The sequence below is a fragment of the Trichechus manatus genome, unplaced genomic scaffold (assembly GCF_000243295.1).
Source record: "Trichechus manatus latirostris isolate Lorelei unplaced genomic scaffold, TriManLat1.0 scaffold00006, whole genome shotgun sequence".
Taxonomy (NCBI): Eukaryota; Metazoa; Chordata; class Mammalia; order Sirenia; family Trichechidae; genus Trichechus; species Trichechus manatus.
In genome coordinates, this window is record NW_004443942.1 from 22,723,236 (window position 1) to 22,750,007 (window position 26,772).

Consider the following 26,772-nt stretch of genomic DNA (forward strand, 5'->3'; position numbering starts at 1 on the left):
TGTTTGCTTACTGTGTCCTTGCTTCTTATTTTGTTTTGATATGCCCAAATAGGCTGCTCATATGAGCTAGTTTGATTATTGGCACCTTTGAAGCTCTAATGTCCTGTCACCAGGTGGTTAGATCTGTTACTAGGTATGTGAGCTCAGGAGTCTGCCCACTCCTCCTGTATGGATTTAGCTCAGGTCCCCAGGTAGATAACTACCAAGTGTGTGGTGCAGGCTCTCACTTACAGTCCTACACAGGCATGGGTGATTGGTGTAGCTGGCTGCAGCAGGGGGACACACTCTCAGCAAGGCAGGGGGCTGATGGCCACCCCTGAGTGTCCAGGAGGAAGGCATGTCCCTTTTCCCTAGAGTGCATAGGTGGGTGGGTTTTCCAGCTGGACTATGAGCACCTAATGATGTTGGCTGTAAGGACTGGGGACACCCCTTATTCATGGGCCCCATCACAGGTGGCTAGGTGGCGTGGGTGGAGCCACCAGTCCTCAGGCCCCTGATGTAGGTAGGTGAAGACCCTGCTTAATGGGCAGAGCAGTGTCAAATGTCAAGAACCTGCCACTTCACAGCTGAAACAGCTGAAGTTAGACTTCCAGTGTATACCCTGATGTACTGCGGTAATGAGGGCCTATGCTGTTGAGATGGGCCCATACAAGTCTATGCAGCGGGAAAGGCACTCAAAGTCCATGGATTCCTTATGCCTGTGCCTAGGCAAAGGAGCTGTGCCTACCCTGGGTTCCTGGCTTAGGGGAGCCAGCAGTTTATTGTTTCCCGTTTGTTAATTTGTTCATTCTCCATGGCAGGGAGAATGGCTCCGGGCTTGTGACAGATCCTACTTCCGGCCCAGAGTTCTCAGCAATTGCTGAAGCTGGTCCGGGACCCAGTGCAGAGCAGGGAGCAGGGATGTAAATGGGAGAGAGGTTTTTCCCTAAGAGGGGTGTTTCTGATCCACATGGTAGGCCATACGCAATTACTTATCTTTCGCCAGTGAGGGCTGCTTCTCACTGGTTCTGGATAGTCATGTAGAGTTTCTGGCGCTGGGTCCCTCCCATTGTGGAAAACGCGCCTCCCAAGCACTGTTGCTTGCCTGCCTCACCACTCACCCCCAAGCTGATCAAGCCTAAAGGGCTCAGGCTCTCATCAGGTCAGGTCTGGCAACTCCTCACTGCTTCTGAACTGTCTCTCCCTCCCTCTGCCACTCAGTCTGGTTCCTCAACTCTGCCTTTGATGTTCAGAGCTTCCAGATTGTCATATACAATCGAATCACTTTTTGGGGGGAGTTCATTGTTGTAAGTGGGTCCACCGGAAGTGTCTGACTAGTCAGCCATCTTGGCCCCGCCTCCAGATTTAAATTTCTTTTGGACTTTATTTTTTGAATTTTAATTTCTCCACAAATAAATTGATAATGGGCAAGAGCTAACTTTCTAACTTGGGGCGTCTCTATGTTATTGAAATTTATTGCTTGAAATAAATGAATCCTGTAATTTAACCTCATTGCAGAATCTCTGAAGAACTTGTCAGAGAAAATATGGCTGTTTTGGACTGTGTTTCTGGGCATAATTTGGGATGGAAAATAGTATAGAAAGTGAATGTTCAGTGTTTCACAGCATGGCCCTGTAGTCAGTTTAATTAATGTACTGTTCTAACTCATTTCACAAACTGGAGATAAATTTTACACTACCCATCATTATCCTAAAGGATTCACAAAGGAGCAAACGTTGGTTATTGGAATAGCAGCCTCATAATGGTTCTAAGAGACTGCTGATCTCCTCCCTCAAGAGGGAGAGTGACTTCTCTCAATAAAAAGTTGAGGAATATTAGGGAAAATTGAGTGATATTAAATAATTCCCTCAAAATCCCACACTATATATATCTGTTCTGCCACAGTTGAGTGCGTCTTCAATACCAAGTGTCTCATATGTGATTCGTAAATGGGGGAACGATATCAGTACGATGTGGAAGTTTGGTTGATGAATATGTGCTTTTTCCTACGCAAAGGAAACCAGAAGAATAGGAGTAGAATTCTATGCTTTAGCAGGAAATTAAAAAAAAAAAAAAAAAAAAGCTCTTAGCTTAGTTGCTATACTAGGCTACACATACCAGAAAGGTACACCACCAGCCTTGCATGACTCTACAGTTGTAAAACTTTCACCTCCTCCTGTGTCTTCCTTAAGGGAAGCTCCACTGGCTCAAACCTCCACTTCTATCTGCATTGGCTCACACACTATTGTTTTTGTGCAGCTTTAATATCTCCTGAGGCAGCACTCTGAGATGCTTTCCCAGGCTGTTCACATTATATCCTAAATTGATAATTAGTATTTCAGTTAGTGTCTGGTTATAAAGTTGCATAGGTTTTGAATCATCTGCCTCAACCCTATTTTCCCTGTAAGCTCTTATTTTGAGGGGTATAATTCTGCAGGATGCATTTTTCACACATAGATTATGTTCTGGCAGAAATGCCCATGCTAACCTATACTAACCTGTTGACCTCATAGAGGAATATGGAATTTGTACACAGTTGGTAGTTCTATTCTACTCTAGAAAGGATAGATATTTATAGGAGCCATTATTACAGAACTTTTACATATGTAACAATATAAACATCTTTGTTAAAATCTTCTGTGGTTTAGGAATCTAAACACAGCAATTTGCAAATCTTTTTTTTTTTTTTTAAGGTTTTACTAGACTTGACGAAGTAAAAGTACTTCAGTGTCATTTCAAATGTGCTCATTCCTCATAACATAGGAGGAAAACTGGAAAAGATGTCTAATTCCAAAAGACAAGCAGCTGATAAGAGAAAAATGATTTCATTATTTCATATATCTGTTATTTTTAGTCCTTGGTACTTCTAATCTGCACTTGTAAGTAAAAACTAACTGCTATAATCTTAACATTTTTGTTGCTGTTACTTGCCATTCTGTCAGCTTCAACTCATGGTGACCCCATGTACAACAGAAGGAAACACTGCCCAGTCCTGCACCATCTTCACAATCGTTGATATGCTTGAGTCCGTTGTTGCGGCCACTTTGTATTTTGAACGTCTTCCCATCTAGAAGGCTCATCTTCCAGCACTATATGGAACAATAAACTCTACTGTGATCCATAGGATTTTTATTGGCTAATTTTTGGAAGTAGATCACCAGGCCTTTCTTCCTGACCTGTCTTAGTCTGGAAGTTCCACTGAAACCTGTCCACCATGGGTGACCCTTCTAGTATTAAATACTGGTGGCATAGCTTCCAGCACTATAGCAACACACAAGCCACCACAGTATGACAAACTGACAGATTGGTAGTGGATCTTAATGTTGGAATTATTAAACTACTTTTTCTGATTGATACAAAACAAGCTAAAAAAAAAAAGAGTCAAAACATCAACATATACCACTTGACCTTTCAGAAGACAATCAAACATAAAAGTGTAGGGACCGCAGTTATTTGATGCACAAAATCATACTAACAAAGAAAAGAAGAAATGCAAAAGCCTAATATTAAGTGACTAGGGTGCTACAGACTGGAAGTTCCTCCAACAGGATTATCTTCTTTAAGTATTTTAAATCCAGTGAACTTGCTGTGCTTCCACATGTTAGTAGTTGCATAGGCTAATTTCAGCCGGCATAAGCTTTTATAAGTATGCAAAAATACAAGGCAAGGGCATGCATTAAAATGTGATAATAGCACACTTCTGGGATATGTGAAACATGAGGCATGAATCTGAATGCCTCTGGCATCCATGAAGTATCATGCCTCACAGTCAGTGCTTCTCTGTTCTGATAAGTAGTTCTGTTATACCATACTTGGGAGAGAGAAAAATCAGCTTTCTAAATATAAATCTTTTAATGTTAAGCAGGGTTCCTTTTAGTTTCAATTCTAGCAGTTAAATCAAATCCAATTTTTTAATTCCAGGTGAGCTGGAAATAATTCCAAGCTAGATAGTGCCTCAAGAAAAAGTGTTGATTATTTTTTTTACTAATGAAAGTTTAAGAGTGATTACAAATAATTGTTAGTCATAAAGAAAATGTTAGCCAGCACAATATGTGGGAAAGGAGGGACAAACATGCAAGAAATCAACTTTAATGATGCTATTCTATTCTTCTGCCCCTAAAAAAGATAATAAGAAAGAATTCCCTGTGTTACATATGTATTTCAAGTAAATGACTTCATCTAATGCTTTTAGATAATGAGTAGGAAAAGCTTTGAAATCTTCAGATGAAAACTTCTAATTAAATGAAAAATAATCATACCCAGTACAAGCATTAAAAATTATGAAGAAAAAATAGCTTTACTGTTTAAATATATATACAAAAAATGTATAGCCAAAAAATTGTTTTAAACAATAAGTATCAAAATACCACAGTGCTCCCTCAATAAATATGAATCAAGGATGATAAAGCAAGGAAATCATTTGCTTTTACATAGTACAAGCAAGAAAACTGGAAACAAATGGAAGCCGCAACTTATAATCACTTATAGTTGCCTGGACCTCACCTGCCACTTAAAGGTGTGCTCTTTAATATCTCTGCCCTCCTTAGGCATGCAGTCAAGGTCTAGATGGAGTAACAGGATCATCTCAGTAGCACATCGAAACTCACAAATATAGAATTCATAGGATTTTTCCTACTAGAGACTAGAAATTTGTGTCTTTTAGAGATACCAATGGAGATCTATTTTCTGACAAATCATTGTTATGGATTGACTTGTGTCCCCCAAAAGCATGTGTCATTTGGCTAGGCCATGATTCCCAGTATTGTGTGGTTGTCTTCCATTTTGTGATTTGATGTAATTATCCTATGTGTTGTAGATCCTAACTTCTATGACGTTAATGAGGCAGGATTAGAAGCAGTTACGTTAATGAGGCAGGACACAATCTACAGGATTAGGTTGTATCTTGAGTCAGTCTCTTTCGAGATATAAAAGAGAGAAGCAGAGGAGGGGGACCTCCTACCACCAAGAATGAAGAACCAGGAGTGGAGTGCATCCTTTGGACCTGGAGCCCCTGTGCTGAGAAACTCCTAGACACAGGAGAAGATTGATAACAAGGACCTTTCCCCAGAGCCGAAAGAGAGAGAAAGCATTCCCCTGGAGCTGATGCCCTGAATTTGGACTTCTAGCCTCCTAAACTGTGAGAGAATAAATTTTTGTTTGTTAAAGTAATTCACTTGTGGTTTTTCTGTTATAGGAGCACTAGATAATGAAGACAGTCATATAATAAATCATTTTAAAGCACATTTCATACCTTTAATTGCCCTCTAGAAACTGACCAAAACATTTTAAAAATCTGCATCTTAGCATACAGTAGTGCAATTTCTCGTTTTTCTCTTTAAAAAGATGTATTCCACAGAAATTGGCTGCTAAATTATGAAAATTTAACCATTATTTTTGTGTATTTTTTTATCATTTATTATGTTCAAATATTCATCATTTTTTAAAGAAAATCTAAGCTTTTGCTGAAATAGGATTACTAAAACCTTAGTGCACTTTCATGATTTCTCTCTGCGAAAGAATGCCATATTTATCTATGTCACAGTTAAACTCTATTTTATTACATCTGTTTTCCTTTTAAATGCATAAAGTAAAAACAAAATTATTTGTTTTCAAAATGATATTACATGGTTTACAAAATATTTGCTACTTACCATTTGAAATATCTTCAATTTTTCTGCCATACAAATCATAAAGATATCTGGCCGGTGAATTTAGATTCATTTTCATTGTGCAAGTATCTAAAACCTACATAGAAAAAAAATAAACAACAAAAATGTATTAGAGTCAGTTCTTGTTAAATTGAATATACATTTAAAGACCTTTCTATACTACATGGCTATTAAAAAATAAATTGTAAAATAAAAGTTGATGATTTATAAAACGTTTCTAATAGATGAAGTGAAAAAAGCAGTTAAAATTGTTAGATCTCATTGTATTTAAAAAACACACAGATATAAATCTAAAAAAAGAAAGAAAAGAGTGACAACAAATATTAAACAGTGGCTGCCTACTATTTAATAAAGAGTAGAACTCAGCGAGATTTTTATTTTATTCTTATTGTTTCTTATATTTTCCAAGAGAAAATTACTTTTTAATTCAGATGTTAAAGTACTTTCTTTAGCTCTTCAATTCTTTCCAAGTGTCCTAAAATACATCATAAATATAATCTTATATATATAGAAAATCCCAAAGAGTCCACAAGAAAACTTCTAGAGCTAATAGAGGGATTTAGCAAAGTTGCAAGGTACAAGGTCAACAAACAAAAATCAATTTGATTTCTATACACCAGCAATGAGAAATCCAAAAGAGAAATTAGGAAAATAATTCCATTTACAATAGCATCTAAGAGAATAAAAATGCCTAGGAATAAATCTAACAAGGAATATGAAGAACTTATACAATGAAAAATATAAAACATGGTTGTAAGAGATTAAAAAAGACTTAAATGGAAAGAACTTCCATGTTCATGGATTGGAAGACTTAATATTGATGCCAATACTACCCACAGTGATCTATAGATTCAACGTAATCCCAACCAAAATTCCAATAACCTTTATAGGAATGGAAAAACCAATCTTCAACTTCATATGAAAATGGCAAGAGGCCCCAAATAGCTAAAGCAATGTTGAAAGAGAAGAAGAAAGCAGGATAACTCACACTTCCTAATTTTAAAACATGTTATAAAGCTACAGTAATAAAAACAGCCTGGTACTGGTACAATAGGCACATAGACCAAGGGAATAGAATTAAGAGTCCCAGAAATAAACTCACACATCTATGGTCAACTGATTTTTGACAAGAGAGCTAAGTCAATTTGATGGGGAAAGGAGAGTCTCTTTGATAAATGGTGTTGGGAAAATTGGGTTTCCACATGCTTCACACCGTAAACAAAAACAAATTAAAAATGAATTAACAACCTATATGTTCAATCAGGAAACCTGGTTAAGAGTTCAACTGCTAGCAAAAAGGTTGGCAGTTTGAATCCGCCAGGAGCTCCTTGGAAACCCTATGGGGCAGTTCTACTCTGTCCTATAGGGTCGCTAGGAGTCAGAATCGACTTGATGGCAACAGGTTTGGGTTTTTTTTTTTTTTATGTTCAATCAAAATCCATAAAATTCTTAGAAGAAATTGCAGGAGCAATGCTTTTAGGCCTAAGTTTTAACAGTGGATTACCTAATATAATAACAAAAGCACAAATAGCAAAAGACAAAATAAATAAGTGGGACTTCATAAGAACTAAAAACTTTTCTCATCAAAAGATTTTAACAAAAAAGTGAAAAGACAAGAAACCAACTAGGAGAACATCTTTGAAAACCATATGCCCAATGAGAATCTAATACCAAAATATATATAAAATTTTGACATCTTAACAACAAAAAGACAAATAACCCAATCTTAAAATGGGCAAAGGATTTGAATAGATATTTCACCAAAGAAGACATTCAAATGGCCATCAAACACATGAAAAGATGCTCAACGTCATTAGCCATTACCAAAATTTGTTGCCTCCAAGTCAATTTTGACTCATAGCAATCCTATAGGACAGAGTAGAACTGCCCCATAAAGTATCCAAGGAGCAGCTGGTGGATTCAAACTGCCAACCTTCTAGTTAGCAGCCACAGCTCTTAACCATTACACCACCATAGCTCCAAAACCCAAATCTGTTGCCAATGAGTCGATTCTGACTCATAGTGAACCTATAGGACAGAGTAGAACTGCTCCATAGTGTTTCCAAGGAGCAGTTGGTGGATTTGAACTGCCAAACTTTTGGTTAGCAGCCTAGGTCTCAACCACTTCACCACCAGGGCTCCTAGTGGAAGTGAAATGGTATCTCATTGTGATTTAGAGCTCGTAATAAATTATGGATAACACTGCAAAGAATGGGAATTCCAGAACACTCAATTGTGCTCATGAGGAAACTGTACATAGACCAAGAGGCAGTCATTTGAACGGAACAAGGAGATACAGCATGGTACAAAATGAAAGGTGTACGTCAGGGTTGTATCCTTTCACCATACTTATTCAATCTTTATGCTGAGCAAATAATCTGAGAAGATGGACTAGATGAAGAAGAATGCAGCATCAGGACTGGAGGAAGACTCATTAACAACCTGTGATATGCAGATGACAAAATCTTGCTTGCTGAAAGTGAAGAGGACTTGAAGCACTTACGGATGAAGATCAGACTACAGCCTTCAGTATACATTATATCTCAACATAAAGGAAAACAAAAATCCTCACAACTAGACCAATAAGCAACATCATGACAAACAAAGAAAATAACGAAGTTGTCAAAGATTTCATTTTACTTGGATCCACAATCAACGCTCATGGAAGTAGCAGTCAAGAAATCAAATGACTTACTGCATTGGGCAAATCTGTTACAAAAGACCTCTTTAAATTGTTAAAAAGCAAAGACATCACTTTGAGGACTAAGGTACACCTGACCCAAGCCATGGTATTTTCAGTCACCTCATGTGCATGGGAAAGCTGGACCGAAGAATTGATGCCTTTGAATTACGGTGTTAGTGAAGAATATTGAATACACCATGAACTGCCAGAAGAAGGAACAAATCTATTCTGGAAGAAGTACAGCCAGAATGCTACTTAGACACAAGGCTGGCAAGACTTCATCTCACATACTTTGGACATGTTATCAGGAGTCCCTAGAGAAGGATATCATGCTTGATAAAGTAGAGGGTCAGCCAAAAAGAGAAAGACCCTCAATGAGATAGATTGACACAGTGGCTACAACCATGGACTCAAACATAGAAAAGATTATGAGGATAGTACAGGACCAGGCACTGTTTCCTTCTGTTGTACGTAGGGTCATTATGAGTTGGAATCGACTCAACGGCACCTAACAATGACAACAGTTACTAGTGAAAGTTCAGATATTTAAATATCCTTCAAAGTTATAATTTATCAATTAAATTGAATAAAATGTGAAGTGCGTAAAGACAGTCCCAATTATGTCGACCAAAACTGTAATGATTTTTAAAATTATTTCAAATATTTCTGCCTTTGAGTCTTAAAAATATCAGTCAAGTAAAATTATACCACTTTTTAACTCAGCTACTCTTCCCTTCAGTGTGCTCAAACATTGGTAAAAATAAATGATTATGCAAGTCAAGTTTTAAGAGTTAAATGAGTTGAAAAACCGACATAAGAAAATCAGGTACTAGAAATTAATAATGCATCAGCAACACTGTCATTCTCTTCTATTTTCATAATGAAAGATCTTTGCAGTGTTTAAGCAATGCCAACCTTCAATAATCACTTTCTCAGAGTTAAAGTATGAATTAGTATCTATATAAGTTTTTGTCAAAAGCCCTGAAATGAAACCTCTACTTGTAAGGTCATTCTTATAATTCACAATTGAAAAATATTTAATGTTGCCATCTTGCGTAGTATTAAGGTTAATTAAAATACAATTTCCACTGTTCTGTACCTGTTAAACTTGTTAAAATATTACTTTTACAAATTCACACGTTCTTAATTTCTTACAGCTTAGGTAACTCTTCTGATACTGAAATTCAAAACCATCATGCCCTAAAATCAGAATCTTCTTGACAAGCATGTGGGAAGAAATTTTTCCACAAGTTCTTTTCAGTTTAATCTGTTTACAGTTCTTGGGGTCACCTCCACCCCCACAGCACATCTGGTGTGGAGTTTACAGCTCCTGGAATGGCCACTGACTGAGGAAGTATGGGTATACAGGCTACAACGTCTGCGTTTGGTTTGCCACTATCTCAGTCAAGGGGAGAGAGTAAGCTTAGACCAGCGTTGCCTCAGCCAACTGAGCCAAGTCAACAAGCCATCAGACCCAACAGTGTCCATCCTTCTCAAAGACAGAAAATCTTGATACCTTTTCACATGTTCTTACGAGTCATCTTCCAGAAGTATAAGCCCCAGTTTACACTCCCCAACACACCCTTCTCAAAGATTCTCTACTGTAGGAGTCAGCAAACTACACCCATAAGTCAATTCCATTCACAACCTGTTTTTGTATGGCTGGCTTGCTAAGAATGGTTTGTACATATTTAATTGCTAAGAAAATAATAATAATAATCAAAAGAATAGTAACATTTTCTAACACATTAAAATTATAGGAAATTCAAATTTCGGTGCCCATAAATAAAGCTTTCCTGGAAAAGAGCCACACTTGTTCATTTACATATTTTCTATGGCTACTGTCATGCTACAACAGCAGAACTGAGTAGTGGCTAGAGACTTACGGCTCATAAAACTGAAAATATCTACTATCTGACCCTTTACAAAAGTTCTATATTCATATCATTCACATAAAATTCTGTATTTTCTTGTCCCGTATACCTTAGCCTAAACTTCTTCTTGCATTTCTAAAATCCTTCACTTGTTTGCTCTGGAGATGTTTCACCTGATCAACAAACTTGAGTAGACTCTCAATCTTTTTTAAAAGAAACTAGGCTCTTCACTGAGTTCATTCATTTCCCTAGGCCTTTCTCAAGTGGTGAGTTTTTCTTCTCTCATATCACACAATTTCAAGTTTGGGAGGTGGTGTTGCTTAAAATTGCTATTTCAAGACCATTATCCACCCACCTCCAACCCTATTATTGAAAATAAATAAATAAATAAGCCCTGCTTGCTTGAAGATCCTGATATTTGAGAACACCATCTTCCTTCACTCTAGTCATTCTTCTCATTCATGAATAACTTTTTTTTTCAATTCAAAAAACTGTTTTTATTGAGGCTGTACCCTTCCAACTTTTCTTTCTTTTTTATTGTACTTTAGATGAAGGTTTACAAGCAAACTAGCTTCTTATTAAACAATAAACACACATACCGTTTTGCGACATTGGTTGCCAACCCCACGACATGTCAACACTTTCCCCTTCTCGACCTTAGGTTCCCCATTACCAGCCTTCCTGTGCCCTCCTGCCTTCTCATCCTTGCCCCTGGGCTGGTGTACCCATTTAGTCTCATTTTGTTTTATGGGCCTGTCTAATCTTTGGCTAAAGGATGAACCCCTGGGGTGACTTTATTCCTGAGCTAAAATGGTGTCCCTGGGACGTAATCTGGGGGTTTCTCCAGTCTCTGTAAAACCAGTAAGTCTGGTCTTTTTTTTTTCCTGAGTGAGAATTTTGTTCTACATTTTTCTCGAGCTCTGTCTAGGACCATCTATTGTGATCCCTGTCAGAACAGTAGATGGTGGTAGCCAGGCACCATCTAGTTGTGCTGCACTCAGTCTGGTGGAGGCTATGGTAGTTGTGGTCCATTAGTCCTTTGGACTAATCTTTCCCTTGTCTCTTTTGTTTTCCTCAGTCTCCCTTCCTCTAGACGAGGTTAACACCAGCAGAGTATCTTAGATGGCCGCTGACAAGCTTTTAGGACCCCAGATGCTACTCACCAAAGTAGAATGTAGAACATTTTCTTTATAAACTATGCTATGCCAATTTGAGCTAGATGTTCCCAGAGACCATGGTCCCCATAGCCCTAAACCCAGTAATTTGGTTCCTCAGGGAGTATTTCTGAATCACTATTTGCCACACACAGCCTGCAAAATCCTAACTCTGGATGGCCCTTACTTTCCACTTCCTCTGTGCCCACACACTGAAGCAAGGTGCTGCTGGAGAAAGTGGCACAACTGAGTATATCAGCCTTACTATTATGCATAATCACCAACATCCATGGTCCCTTGATACCGTCCAGCCACTTTTACTTCATTTCTTTGGTTGGTCAAATCTCTCTACCACTATCCACAATGAGTGTTTCAAACTAGCTCCATTTTGCTCATCTTCACCCTGCCTCCCCTCCTCTATGTTCCTTATATCTTCTATCACTTTCAATAGATGATATGACCTCCTACTTCACAGAAAGAAAAAAAAAAATGAAGCTTCATCTTGCTGTTATCAAGCCTACAAGTGTACCTACTTCTGCATCAATCCTCTTCTCTTCTCTCTAATTACATTACAGGAGTCCCTGTTCCTACCTAAGGATAATATATCCACCATGCTTTCCATTATGTTTGCCCTCAGCTTTTAAAAAAATATATATGATCCATCATTTCTTCTCTCTTATGCATATTTAACGATTCCTTCTCAAATAAATTTTTCTCACTGGCACTTAAACATGTTCAAGTCTCTCTTATCTTAAAAATTAAATCTGCCCTGACCTCACATCTCCCTCTAGTTACTTTTCCCCTTCACAGCTAAATCTCTCAAAAGATATGTCCATGTTCTCTGTTTTCATTTATTTTCTTCCCATTCCCAGACCATTCCAATCTGGCTTTCTCACCATCATTTTACCAAAATAATTGTCACAAAGATTACCAACGACTTCCACGTTAACAAATCCAAAGGGAATTTTCTTAATTCTCATCTATTCTAAACTTTGAGCAGCATTTGACTGCTTTCTCTTTAAAAACTCTTTTCCTCTTTAATTCTGAGATTCAATAATCCACCAATTTTTCTCCTACCTTTTTGGTCCTGAGTTTTCTGTCTTCTTCATAGCCTTTTTCTCCTCTATTCACTCACTGGAGTTGTTCAAGATCAATCTTAGTCATCTTCTTGCCTCATTTTATACATATTCTTCCTTAAGACAGTCTCATAAATGCCTCCAAAGTTTCATCTTCTATCTACATACTGACAACTTCCAAACTGATATGTCTACCCTGACTTCCCCCTGAACACCAGACTGTATAATGCCTACTCAACATATCCACTTACACAGATTGAAGATCTCTCAAAATAAGAACGCTTGTTCTTCCCCTTCAAACATCCCAGCATTCCCTATCTCAGTGAAAGTTACCTCAATCCATCCAGATGTGCAAACCAGAAATCTCAAAGTCATCCTTAGTACCCTTTACACCTCACTTTTCCTTACTCCATATATCTAAACTACCAGTGCCTTTTGATTTTATCTTCCAAATATCTTTCAAATCCATCCACTTTTCTCCATTTCCACTGCTACATCCTAGTCCAAACTATTATATCTATTGCAATTGTTAGCTAATATTCTCCCTAAATCTACTCTGGTCCTATCCAATCTGTTCTCCACAGAGCAGCAAAGTGATCTTTTCAGAAACATAAACCTGGTTACCCTCAAGCCCACTCCTAATAAAACCTCTTGAAGAATTTCCTACTGCTCTCAGGGGAAAAGAGAGAGAGAGAGAAAGACAAAACCCTGCAAGATTTCCTACTAGACCATGCTCTCTCCCTCATATGCTGACGTTCCAGTTCCTGTAATTTATTCTAGTCATTCTGCCACAAAGCCTTTTCATATGCTGTGTTTTCTGTTTGAAATGGTTCCACACCTTTAATGCCCTTTGTATATATGCAGATAAATCCTGCTTGTCTTTCAGATTTCAGCTTAAATACAGCCTTTTCAAAGATGCCTTCCCTCTGCCACCTGCTCCGTGTTCAATATTGTCTTTTTCCACCACTCGATTAAAAGCTTCATGAGAACAGGACCATGGCTGGTTTTGCTCACTACTATATGCCAGTGCTTGGCAAACATTAGTAATCATAAAAATATTTTGAATTAATGAATGAAAATTAATACATGTTATTTCTACTTTAAACTCATCATGAATTTTACATCGTTGCCAAGAGTCTGATAAACGTAGCAAATAAAATTTCTCATCAATTTTTTAAAATTAGGCTATTAAGTATGCATCATTCCTGTTTGTTTGATTGTTTTCAAATACAGCTAACTCATTTCATTACATGGGCATTGCCCTTGTACTGTTCATTGGAAATAAAGCAAGAAAACGTCTTTACATTTGTAGCAATACAGCTGATTGCTGTCTTAGTCATCTTGTGGTACTATAACAGAAATATCACACGTGGATGGCTTTAACGAAGAGAAATTTATTCTCTCACAGTCTAGGAGGCTAGAAATCCAAATTCAGGGTGTCAGCTCCAGGGGAAGGCTTTCTCTCTCTGTTGGCTCTTGGTGAAGGTCCTTGTCATCAATCTTCCCCAGTAGAGGAGCTTCCCAGCACAGGGACCAAAGGATGTGCTCTGCTTCTGGCGCTGCTTTCTTGGTGGTATGAGGTCTCCATGTCTCTCTGCTTGCTTCTCTCTTTTATATCTCAAAAGAGATTGGCTTAAGACACAATCTAATCTTGTAGATTGAGTCCTGCCTCATTTAACATAACTGTCTCTAATCCTGCCTCATTAACATCCTAGAGGTAGAATTTACAACACAGAGGAAAATCCCATCAGGTGACAAAATGGTGGACAAACACACAATACTGGGAATCACGGCCTAGCAAAGTTCTACATATTTTGGGGGGACACAATTCAATCCATGACAGTTGGCTACTCCAAACCCATTCCCTGCTTTATCCTTGTTGCCCTGATTTTGTTTAGGGGTTCGTTCTTCCCCCTTTTGACTCAAGGGAGGCTACAATTGCCTTGATTAGTCAAAGCCAGTTATGGTTGTTCCATGTCCCTTGTAAATGAATGGCTTGGAAGTGGACACATAATCCAGTTATGACCAATGAAAAACATGAGAAGGGGCTTCTGGGAATGGTTTCTTCATTCATAAGAAAGAGATGGTCCTTTTCTGCCTCTGGACAGAGTTATACCTGGCTATGCAGCAGTCATCTTGTTACCAACATATGAAAGAGAACAAAATCCAGCAAACTGTAGAAAACACACCTGGAATTCTGTCATACTATGGTTGACTATGTCCGACCTCTGGATTTTTTGTTTCCTTTTTCTTTTTAGTCTCTTCGAATTAGGATTCTCTGTTATTTGCAGCTAAAGTCATACTAACTAACAGAAAAAAAATTGGGGGTCTATAGTCCTCAAATGATGAACACTGTTTCAGCTAAATCCATGAGAATTTGTAAAGCAAATAGGTTACAATAGCATTCATTATGTATACTTAAGTAGCAAATCATTTAATTACGAATCCAAAGAGACTGCTCTGACCGGGATCACTACAGAGGGTCCTGGACAGAGCTGGAGAAAAATGTAGAACAAAATTCTAACTCACAAAAAAAAAGACCAGACTGGCCACACAGAGACTGGAAAAACTCTAAGAGTTTGCCCCTGGACACCCTTTTACCTCAGTAATGAAGTCACTCCTGAGGTTCGCCATTCAGCCAAAGATTAGACAAGCGCACAAAACAAAATGAGACTAATATGGCACAACAGTCCAGGGACAAGGACTAGAAGGCAAGAGGGGACAGGAAAGCTGGTAATAGGGAACCCAGGGTTGAGAAGGGACAGTGTTGACATGTCATGGGGTTGTTAACCATTGTCATAAAACAATATGTGTACTAACTGTTTAATGAGAAACTATTTGTTCTGTAAACCTTCATCTAAAGTATAACAAAAAAAATTTAAAAAAAGAAGAAAAAAGATACAAGACAAATTTGAATTTCCAGAAATAAAAACAGTCATTGAATTAAAAACATGGTAGATGGGTTAATGAGTAAATCAGAAATATCTGATAAGAAAATTAATTAATGGGAATATGGAACTGATGCTATTACCTAGAATTCAACATACAATGGAAAATATGAAAGATTGATTAAAAGGAAGGAAGACAAAAATGAGAACATCCTGAATCAACTAGTAGAAATTACATAAGAACAGACTGGGAATTCCAAAATGAGAAAACATTGAAAATGGGGAAGAGGCAATGTTTGGAGAGACTGGAATATTTACCGGAACTAATGAGAGATACAAACTGGCAGATTCGGAAACACATAAAACAAGGTAAATGAAAGGTATTCCACACCTAAACATCTTGCAGTAAACCTATACAACATACCAAAAAAAAAAAAGTTGTTGTCAAGTCAATTCCGACTCATAGAAGACAAAAATATGATCTTAACCAAAAATATGACCTTAACTTATAGGAAAAACAAGAGTAGACTTCTCAACAACAGCAATAGAACTGTAAGAAAATAAAAAAATAGTTTCAAAGTTCCTAAGAGAAAATGCCGTCAACTTAGAATTCTATGCCTAGTTAAACTATAATTCACAAATTAGAACAAAATGCACTTGGCCAAAGACTGAGGGGGATGAACCACTAACAGACCTTCATGAAAAGGACTACTGTCCACAAAAAAAAAAGGAAAATGATCAAAGAGAGTAGAAATGAGATGCAAGATGAATAAAAGTGATATGGAACTGATATACTGAACAACAATGTAAGACAGGAAGGAGGTTCTAAGGTCCTTATATTATTAAGGAGAAAGATAGATATAGTATTAACTGTAGAATATTTACTTTAAGGAATACATATTAAAAATTTAAGGGTGATATCTAGTGATATAAATAAAAAGAATATCTTCAAAATGGAAACCCTGGTGGTGTAGTGGTTAAGAGCTACAGCTGCTAATCAAAAGGTCAGCAGTTCGAATCTACCAGGAACTCTTTGGAAACTCCATGGGGCAGTTCTACTCTGTCCTATAGGGTCACTGTGAGTCAGAATCAACTTGACAGCAATGGCTTCAATGGGATCTTCAAAACAAGTAGAGGGAGAAAAAAAATAAACAGTTCAAGAGAAAATGGAAATTCAGATTTATTTTATAATGATAAGTAATTGAATTATATATACACATTGAATCCCTCTAGGGGCTAAATAAAACATATCTACAGCCTGCCAAAAGGAGCCCTGGTGGCGCAGTGATTAAGCACTTGGTTGCGAACCAAAAGATCAGCAGTTTGAACCCGCCAGTGGCTCCATGGAAGAAAAGACCTGGTGATCTGCTCCTGTAAACATTTCAGCCAAGAACACTATATGCAGCAGTTCTACTCTATCCTGTAGGGTCACTATGAGTCAGAACAACAATATATCCTGCCGGCTTGTAATTTCTGACAGTCGTGTCTGCCCCAGGGACACAGGAATGTCACATAGTAAACCAATTAAAAAAAAAAAAAAGAATCCAAAGAATAAGTTTTTAAAGAAATTTAGCAAGCAGAAAACTATGAAAATGAATGGATATTTATGAAATTAATTCTTGGAATTACTAAAAATATTGTTTCACCTTTAGTAATTAATTCCGCTTGTTCAGTAGAAGAGAACTACAATTCATCATGAAAATTTTGGGAAAAGGAGTTTGTTTTACAGAATTTTTTTTTTTTTGGCTAAGTGAGGTTGTCAAATAGATTATGAATTTTCAAAGAATTAAAATGTTATAAAATGCACTTGACATGAAGCTCTGCTAAGGCCAACATTTTACATTAATTTAAAATAAAAATTATTATCATGATTTTAACCTGAAGACACCAAGAGATTGGGCTGAATTTATACTCATTAAGTAGCTGAAACAGAACAGAAGATTTCCAAGGGTGGATGGAGAAGACAAAGTAAAGTATTATAATGACATGTGCAAAGAACTGGAGATAGAAAACGAAAAAGGAAGAACATGCTTGGCATTTCTCAAGCTGAAAGAACTGAAGTAAAAATTCAAGCCTCGAGTTGCAATGGTGAAGGATTCTATGGGGAAAATATTAAACGACGCAGGAAGTATCAAAAGAAGATGGAAGGAATACAGAGTCATTACACCAAAAAGAATTGGTCAACGTTCAACCATTTCAAGAGCTGATCAGGAACTGACGGTACTGAATGAAGAAGTCCTAGCTGCACTGCAGGCGATGGCAAAAAAAACAAGGCTCCAGGGATTGATGGAATGTCAACTGAGATGTTTCAACAAATGTATGCAACACCGGAAGTGCTCACTCATCTATGTCAAGAAATTTGGAAGACAGCTACCTGGCCAATCAACTGGAAGAGATCCATGTTTATGTCTATTCCCAAGAAAGGTGATCTAACTGAATGCAGAAATCATCGAACAATATCATTAATATCACACGCAAATACAATTTTGCTGAAGATCATTCAAAAGCAGCTGCAGCAGTATATCGACAGGGAACTGCCAGAAATTCAGGCCGGATTCAGAAAAGGATATGTAACCAGGGCTATCATTGCTGATGCCAGATGGATCCTGGCTGAAAGCAGAGAATACCAGAAAGATGTTTACCTGTGTTTTATTGACTGTGCAAAGGCATTCGACTGTGTGGATCATAACAAATTATGGATAACATTATGAAGAGTCGGAATTCCAGAACACTTAATTGTGCTCGTGAGAAACCTGTACATAGATCAAGAGGCAATTGTTTGGACAGAACAAGGGGATACTGCATGGTTTAAAGTCAGGAAAGGTGTGCGTCAGGGTTGTATCCTTTCATGATGCCTATTCAATCTGTACACTGAGCAAATAATCCGAGAAACTGGACTATATGAAGAAAAATGAGGCATCAGGATTGGAGGAAGACTCGTTAACAACCTGCGTTATGCAGATGACACAACCTTGCTTGCTGAAAGTGAAGAAGACTTGAAGCACTTACTGATGAAGATCAAAGACCACAGCCTTCAGTATGGATTACACCTCAACATAAAGAAAACAAAAATCCTCATGACTGAACCAATAAGCAACATCATGATAAACGGAGATAAGATTGAAGTTGTCAAGGATTTCATTTTACTTGGATCCACAATCAACACCCGTGGAAGCAGCCGTCAAGAAATCAAACAACGCATTGCACTGGGCAAATCTGCTGCAAAAGTCCTCTTTAAAGTGTTGAAAAGCAAAGATGTTACTTTGAAGACTAAGGTGCACCTGACCCAAGCCATTGTATTTTCAATCACATCATATGCATATGAAAGTTAGACAATGAAGAAAGAAGACTGAAGAAGAATTGACACCTTTGAATTGTGGTGTTGACGAAGAATATTCAATTTACCACGGACTGCCAAAAGAAAGAACAAATCTGTCTTGGAAGAAGTAGAACCAGAATGCTCCTTAGAAGCAACAATGGAGAGACTGCGTTTTATAAACTTTGGACATGTTGTCAGGAGAGATCAGTCCCTGGAGAAGGACATCATGCTTGGTAAAGTACAGGGTCAGTGAAAAAGAGGAAGACCCTCAACGAGATGGATTGACACTGTGGCTGCAACGATGTGCTCAAGCATAACAACAATTGTGAGCATGGCGCAGGACCCGGCAGTATTTCCTTCTGTAGTACATAGGGTCCCTTTGAGTCGGAACCGACTCAAGGGCACCTAACAACAGCGAGTAGCTGAAAAGTACTTTTCTGGATAAATCCTGGAGATCAATTTATTGGCCTGTTACTTGTCTTCTCATAAAAGTAGGTGACAGAACACACACCAAATCTAGTTATTTGTTCTTACTAGCAATGAACATGACTATGATTTGTAAAAGCAATTATTTCTTATGAATTTGAAATTTATTTCTTGGCTTTTTATTACTTAAATGTGAATGAGGAGATGACCATGGGAGATTTTCTAGGTAATCTATTAAGCATAATCCTTTCTGAATATTTTATCCTTAATTGAGCTCTTCCTAAGAATAATTAAATGGCCCAGATTACTTTTAAAATTTTTATAATTCTAATCATATTGTTATTTTTTGTTTGTTTTAGATATAAACTATATTAATGTATAATTGAGTTGTTTGTCTTATTGTTGAGTTGTAAAAGATCTTTATATATTTTGAGTACAAGTTTTTCAACAGATGTATGTTTTGTGAATATCTTCTCCCAGTCTTGCCTTTTCATTTTATGTCTTTTGATGTTTTCAAATTTGGAAAAGTATATTTAATCATTTGGAGCGGGGGGTGGGGGCGGGGCAGGGTGTCATACTTTTTGTGTTCTATCTAAGAAATCTTTGCACACCTCAAGGCTGCAATGATTTTCTTTAATGTTTTCTTCAAGAACTATTATAGTTTTACTTTTTATGATTAGAACACTGATCAATTTTAAATTAATTCTTGTGAATGGTGTGAGGTATGAGTCAAGGTAATTTACTATCATTCAGATATCCAATTGTTTCTGCAGTATTTGTCAAAAAGCCATTGAATTACTATAGCTCCTATGTAAGGAATCACTTGCCCATATGCGTGTGGATTTATTTCTAAACTCTATTTTGTTTCATTGTTCTTTTTGTGTATGCTCATGCCAGTACCATTCTGCCTTGATTACTCTGGCTTTATAGTAAGTGTTGAATCGGGGAGTGTAATTCCTCCAAATTTTTTCTTTTTTCAAAACTGGTTTGGCTATTTTAATTTCTTTGCATTTTCATATAAATTTTAGAAATACCTTGCCACTTTCTACCAAAAGTAAAAGTCTGCCAGAATTTTGACAAGTATTTTGCTGACTCTAGACTGATTTGCAGAAAATTGACATCTTAATAATATTGAGTCTTCCAGTCCATGAACATGGTATATCTCTCCACTTATTTGGGCCTTCTTTAATTTCTCTCAGCAGTGATTTGTTGTCTTTATTGTATATGTTTTATACATAATTTGTTAAATGAATATCTGAATATTTCAAGTCTTTGGGTGCTTTTTTTTTTTTTTTTTAAATTGTTGTAGTTAAATGGAGTTTCCATTTCAGGTTAGTCTCCCATACAAAATTTTATACATACATTGTTATATGACCCTAATTGCTCACCCCATTCTGCGACAGCACACTCCTCCTTTCCGTCCCTGATTCCCCATGTCCATTCAACCAGCTCCTAACCCTCTCTGCCTTCCCGTCTCACCACTGGACAGAAGCTGCCCCTTTGGTCTCTTATATCTACTTGACTAAGAGGCACACTCTTCATGAGTATCACTTTATGTCCCACAGTCCAGTCCAATCCCTGTCTGAAGAGTTGGCCTCAGAAATTGTTTTAGTTCTGGGCTAATAGAGAGTCCAGGGGCCATGCTTTCCGAGGTACCTCCAGTCTTAGTCAGACATTAAGTCTGGTCTTCTTACTAGAATTTGAGTTCTGCACCCCATCTTTCCGCTGCTCCATCAGGGACTCTCTGTTGTGTTCCCTGTCAGGGTGTATTTGATATTTTTAAGGTTTATTTTCTAATTGTATGTATGTAGAAGTATAATTGATTGTACACTGACCTTGTAAGCTGCAAATTTGCTGAATTTATTCCTTAGTTCTAGTAGGTTTTATCTAGATTTCTTAGGATTTTTACATTCATGATCATGTCATCCACAAATAAAACAGTTTTACTTCTTCCTTTCTAATCCATATGCTTATTTCTTTTCCTTGCCATATTATACTGGCTAGGACTCTTAATATAATGTTAAGTTGAAATGGTAATAGAGAACATCCTGGTCTTATTCCTGATCTTAGGGGAAAACAAGTTAATCTTTCAACATACAGTATGAAGTTAAATCAGTATTTAGTACACAATCTTGGCCAGATTGAAAAGTTCCCTTCAATTCCAAGTTTGCTATGAGTTTTTTGCTTTTTTTTCCATGAATGAGTTATTAAATTTTGTGAAATTATTTTCCTCTATCTACTAAGATAAACATATATTCTTTCTCTTATATTTTCTTGAGGTGGTGTCTTAGTTATCTAGTACTGCTATAACAGAAATACAACAAGTAGGTGGCTTTAACAAACAGAAATTTATTTTCTCACAGTTTAGAAGTCTAAAAACCCATTGCCATCGATTCAATTCTGACTCATAGCGACTCTAAAGGACAGAGTAGAACTGCCCCATAGTTTCCAAGGAGCACCTCGTGGATTCGAACATGTCAACCTTTTGGTTAGCAGCCGTAGCACTTAACCAGTACACCATCAGGGTTTCCGTTTAGAAGCCTAGAAGTCTGAAATCAGGGCACTGACTCTAGGGGAAGGCTTTTTCTCTCTGTTGCCTTTGGGGAAAGGTCTGTCTCTTCAGCTTCTATTCCTCATCTCTTTAGTAATCTTCATGTGGCATGGCAGCTATCTTCCCCCATCTCTGCTTGCTCGTTTACTTGTTGTCTTAGGCTCGGTTCTCTAGAGAAGCAAAACCAGTAAAGTGTATAAATATATATATATATATAGATTTATATCAAGGAAATGGCTCACACGATTGCAGCAGCTGGAATGTCCGAAGTCCATGAATCAAGATAAAGGCTTCTCCCAATTCACAGAGCCACAGAGGCTGGTGAACCCAAGATCGGCAGGTTGGAGAGCAGGGCTCCCGCTCACTGGCTGTGAAGATTGACAAGTTCCAAGATCGGCAGATAAGCTGATAGCTCAAGTCCCAAGAACTGGAGGTCAGGTGAGTAGGAAGCAGCTGCAGGATCCAGGGTGAGCAAAAAGCTAGAATGTCTGCTTATATTCAGGTGCAGGCCACACCTCCAAAGAAACTCCCTTTTAACTGATTGGCTACTCACAGCAAATCCCATCATGGGAACGATCACATATAAACACTGATCAAATATAAACACATATAAACACATGGCCAAGCCAAGCTGATACACAATCTTAACTATCACACTTGTTTAATCTCTTTTATATCTCAAAAGAGATTGACTTAAGACACACCCATGTCATTAACAAAATAAAGAAAACCCATTCCCAAATGGGATGATAACCACAGGTATAGGGATTAGGATTTATAACACATTTTGGGAGGACACAATTCAATCCATAACAGGTGGTAAATTACACTGATTCATTTTTGAACTTTAAACCAACCTTGCATTCCTGGGATAAAACTGACTTGGTCATGATGTATTATCCTTTTTATATATTATTGGATTTGACTTGTTAATATTTTTATAAAGGATTTTTGCATTATTATCAGCAGAGTATTGCTATGTCATTTTCTTTCTGGTAATATCTTTATAATGCTAGCCTTATCAAATGAGAAGTTTTTTTCTGCTTTTCTATTTTCTAAAACAGTTTTGTAAAACTGATATTTCTTCCTTAAAGTTCTGATAGAACTCTACAATGAGGTCATTTGGACTTGATGTTTAATTTTTGGAAATTTTTAAGTTATAAATTCAATTTTTAAAATAGTTACAGCAATTTTCAGAATTTTTATTTTCTTCTTGTGTCTGTTTTAGTAATTTATGTATTTCAAGGAATCCATCTGTTTCATCTATTTGACAATTTTATTGGCAAAAATCTGTTCATAATGTTACCTAGTATCCTTTTGATGATTACAATATCTGTAGTTCTATTCTCTCTTTCACTACACATATTGGTAGTTAGTGTTTTTCCCTTGTTTTCTTGGTCAGTCTTGCCAGAGGTTTGACAGTGTACTGATCTTTTCCAAGAACCAACTTCTGTTTTTGGAGATTTTCTATTGTTTCTCCATTTTCTCTTTCATTGATTACTACTCTTTATTATTTCTTTCTTCTGTTCCATGTATATCTCAAATAATTCCTTTCTGCATACTCAAGTTTGTTTCTCATATCATTTTCTTTCAGTGAAGAACTTCCTTAACACTTCTTACAGTGTGAGTCTGCGGGAAACAAAGTCCCTAAGCTTTTGTTTGTCTGAGAATGTCTTCATTTTGCCTTCATTTTTGAAGGATACTTTCACTGCATATAAAATTCTAAGAGGATTGCATGATGTGGAATCACTTTACTAAAAAAAAAAAAAAAAAGCAATTTGGTCTTTTGGTCCTGGTTCCAAAGCCTCACCCAGTAGTTGACCTTTACACAGATTGGCTGGCAGGGCCCCCACCTAGTGACTGATAAAAAAGCCTAGCACATGGAGGCTCAGATGGAACTTCTGGACTGATGAGAGCCAGGAGAGAAGTGTGTTCTTTGGACGCTGGGCCCTGTGCTATGATCCTCCCAGACCGGGTAAACCTGTGATGGCTACTGAAGTAGCGGTTGCAATGGTAACAGAAGAGGCAGAGACAATAAGGTACCAGAAGAGGAAGAGACATCAAGGTACCAGAAGAGTTGGAGGCAATGAGTGGACCCAGACAGTGGCAGCTAAGTGTAAATACCGAACCCCAGCCAAGAGCTGAGAGGAGTAACTAATAGCTGAGCCCACCAAGTAATGTCATTGAGTTTCCTGTTTGAAAATTTCCTGTTGGCTGAGAATGAACATTGGTTTTCAGAAAGGGTAAGCTCCATAAGGCCAGGCTTTGATATATAAGCACACTCTCCTTTTAGACTTTGAAGCCCTGTGCTGGGACCACTCTCAAACCTCGTCCTTTGTTTCATATCTTCATTTCTGTTTATATCCTTTGTTTATAGCCTTCTCTGTTATTAAAGTTATTGCAGTTATCTTGTTACCATGAGTTCTCTATGACCATTACAATGAATTATTAAGTCCAACAAAGAAGAATGCCATGGGGAAAGTGGCTAGTGTCTGAAATGGTGAAGAAGCTAGAGGACAGGGATATATTTGACTTCTGCCTCATAGGAACCAACTTTGTGCTGATTCTTATGTTCAAGGTTGTCCTTTCAGTTGGTGTCCAAGAAAGTTCTCCCCTATTCACAGTGACTAATTTTTTCTTTTAGCACTTCAAAGACAATCTGTTGTCTTCTCGCTTACATTGTTTGTGATGAGAAGTCAGCTTTTATTCTTATCTTTGTACCCCTAAATTTAAATGCATCTTTTACCCTGGCTGCTTTTAAGCTTTTCTCTTTACCATTGTTTACAGCAATGTGATTTATGTGCCTTTTTCTGGTTTCCTTCCTGCTAGAAGTTCAATGATCTTCTTGATCTATGAGTTAGTTTTTATGAATTTCAGAAACAATTTTGGCCATTATTTCTTCAGGTATATCCCCTCCCTCTTTGTAGGATTCCAGCTATTCATACATTAGACTACTTGCTATTATCCCACAGGTCACTGAGACACTGTCCTTTTTTCAGGCTTTTCCTTTTTCTTCTCTGTACTTCCCTTTGGATATTTTTTAATCACCCTGTTTTGAAATTCACTGATCTATTCTTCCGTAATATTAACTTGCTGTTAAGCCCATCCAGTGATTTTTTTCATTGAAGTTATTATATTTCTCAGCTCTAGAAATTCCATTGGTTCTATTTTTAGTTCCAATTTCTCTTCACATTATGTTCATGTTTTTCTTTAATTCCTTGAACATAATTATAATAATTTTTAAATGTCCTTTTCCATTCATTCTATTTTTGGGTCTGTTTCCATTGATAGAGTTTTCTGAAATGTATAAGATCTCTTCCCTTTTACTGGTTAGAATGCAAATATCTCTGTTTCTTGTACATACCTCATAGCTGCTTTCTTTATATCTTCCTATCAATTGTCTTTACCTGGCAGTTGTTTGTGCCTGGGCTTATGGAGTTCACTGTATGTATGAGTAATTAATATTCAGCCAAAGATACAATGTGACCTCTGTGCAGATTTTGGTAACTATTCTTTAAATAGTTCCCTGTTATATGGCATTGACCTGCAAATTCTAGCCATCTCAGCATCCCAGAACTTTGATCTCTTTTTCTTAAGCTTATAGGGACCACCGTGCTTTGCTTGCATTCTCTCTCCCTACACCACAGTCCAAAAATCACCTCCAGGTATAAAACAAAGATGATTACAGGACTTACTTCCATTTTTCCCCCTTGCTCAGGCATTACAGTCTGGTGCTGCCTGTTGTCCAATGTTTGAAAAAAGTTGTTTCATGTATTTTGTGCAGTTTTTAGTTGTTTAGAGTGGGATGACTAGTTTGATACTAGTTACTCTGTCATGACTAGAAGCAGATGTTCATCTTTTTATTTATGTTAATGTATTTTTAAGTGAGGAAAAATTGGGAATAAAAATGTAAGAAAAAGTATTCATATTTGGGGCAATTTTAAATAATGAAAAAATTAGTGCTCTTAAAGTACAAAAATGGGTTCTAGTTTTAGGTATGACGATTGAACTACTTTGGACATGGCAGTTAATTTATCTAAGTTTCAGTTTTCTGAGTTGCATGACTAGATAATTCCATGCAATTCTGTGATTCTAATGTTCAGCAACTAGGCAATGTTCATCAGAGATACACTAATGGTAAGTATGGAGATTAATCTAATAAGCCTTTTAATTTAATTATTATTATACATTTTTGGCAATCAAACACATTAAAATATAAATACAGAAACTATAAAACAATATTTATAAAAGAACAAAGAAATACTTCTTACCTTTTCAAAGTTAACACATATCATGTTTATGTCTTAACTACCTATAATTAATGTAGGGACTATCTTTAACTATCATCAGGAAAGTAAATAAATCTTTAGACTGAATATTCTTTTTCTGTCTTTTTCTTTTCTTTTTTTTTTTTAGTTGAGGAAATTCACATTTTGTTTTCTTGGAGATTTCATTTGGGAAAAAACTGACTACTGAATAATTATGCAAGATATTCTAAAATAGTCAAATTGTATAACCCCATAAGTTCACATTAAATAAAAAGAAGACAATTGGCTATCCATGGCCTCTTGAGAATAAATCATATTATTAAGTCATGTAGTTTAAAAATCTGCTCCCCTTTTTTTAAATCAGATGTCAATCCCTAGTGTAAATATTAATTTTTAAAATAACAGTAACAGGAATAATAATTATTATCAGTGCCAATGGACTTTTCCTCTATTTCATGAAAAGGTCTTTAAAGAACTTCCAATATACTAATTATACATGACCTCCCCTGTCAGAATCCATGTTGAGCATCTTCAGTCAAATTTTGCTATTCCAGGGGCTCTCTTTTTAAATCTCTTAAAATGTTCTCTAAATTATTTCACCAAAACTATTAGAAAAATCTGTTGTTAAATTTAATGATTTGTGGGTAAACATTCTATAATCATGTGATCATACTGCATTTTTTTCAATTGAATTGAGAATTTCTTAATCCTGAAATTTTTCTTGAAGTTTTTTTTTTTGGTTGTTGTTGTTATTTAAGCTTATGGTGTTATTTTTCAAATTCCAAAAAACAAACAAAAATCATTGCCATCAGATTGATTCTGACCCATACTGACCCTATAGGACAGAGTGGAACTGCCCCACAGGATTTCTGAGGCTGTAAATAT

At 36.9% G+C, this 26,772-nt stretch overlaps 1 protein-coding gene across 2 annotated transcripts in view; it reads right to left on the reverse strand.

Annotated features, from left to right (window-relative positions):
* DCDC1 (doublecortin domain containing 1) overlaps window positions 1-26,772 on the reverse strand; it is a 518,812-nt gene that overhangs the window by 409,200 nt on the left and 82,840 nt on the right. Inside the window, exon 7 of one of the 2 annotated variants that reach the window (XM_023737954.1) lies at window positions 5,631-5,724. In XM_023737954.1, the coding sequence (XP_023593722.1) occupies window positions 5,631-5,724 (94 nt within the window). Of the gene's footprint in view, window positions 1-5,145; window positions 5,725-26,772 lie in introns of those variants that run through there. The other variant, XM_004369746.2, reaches the window with a different exon arrangement.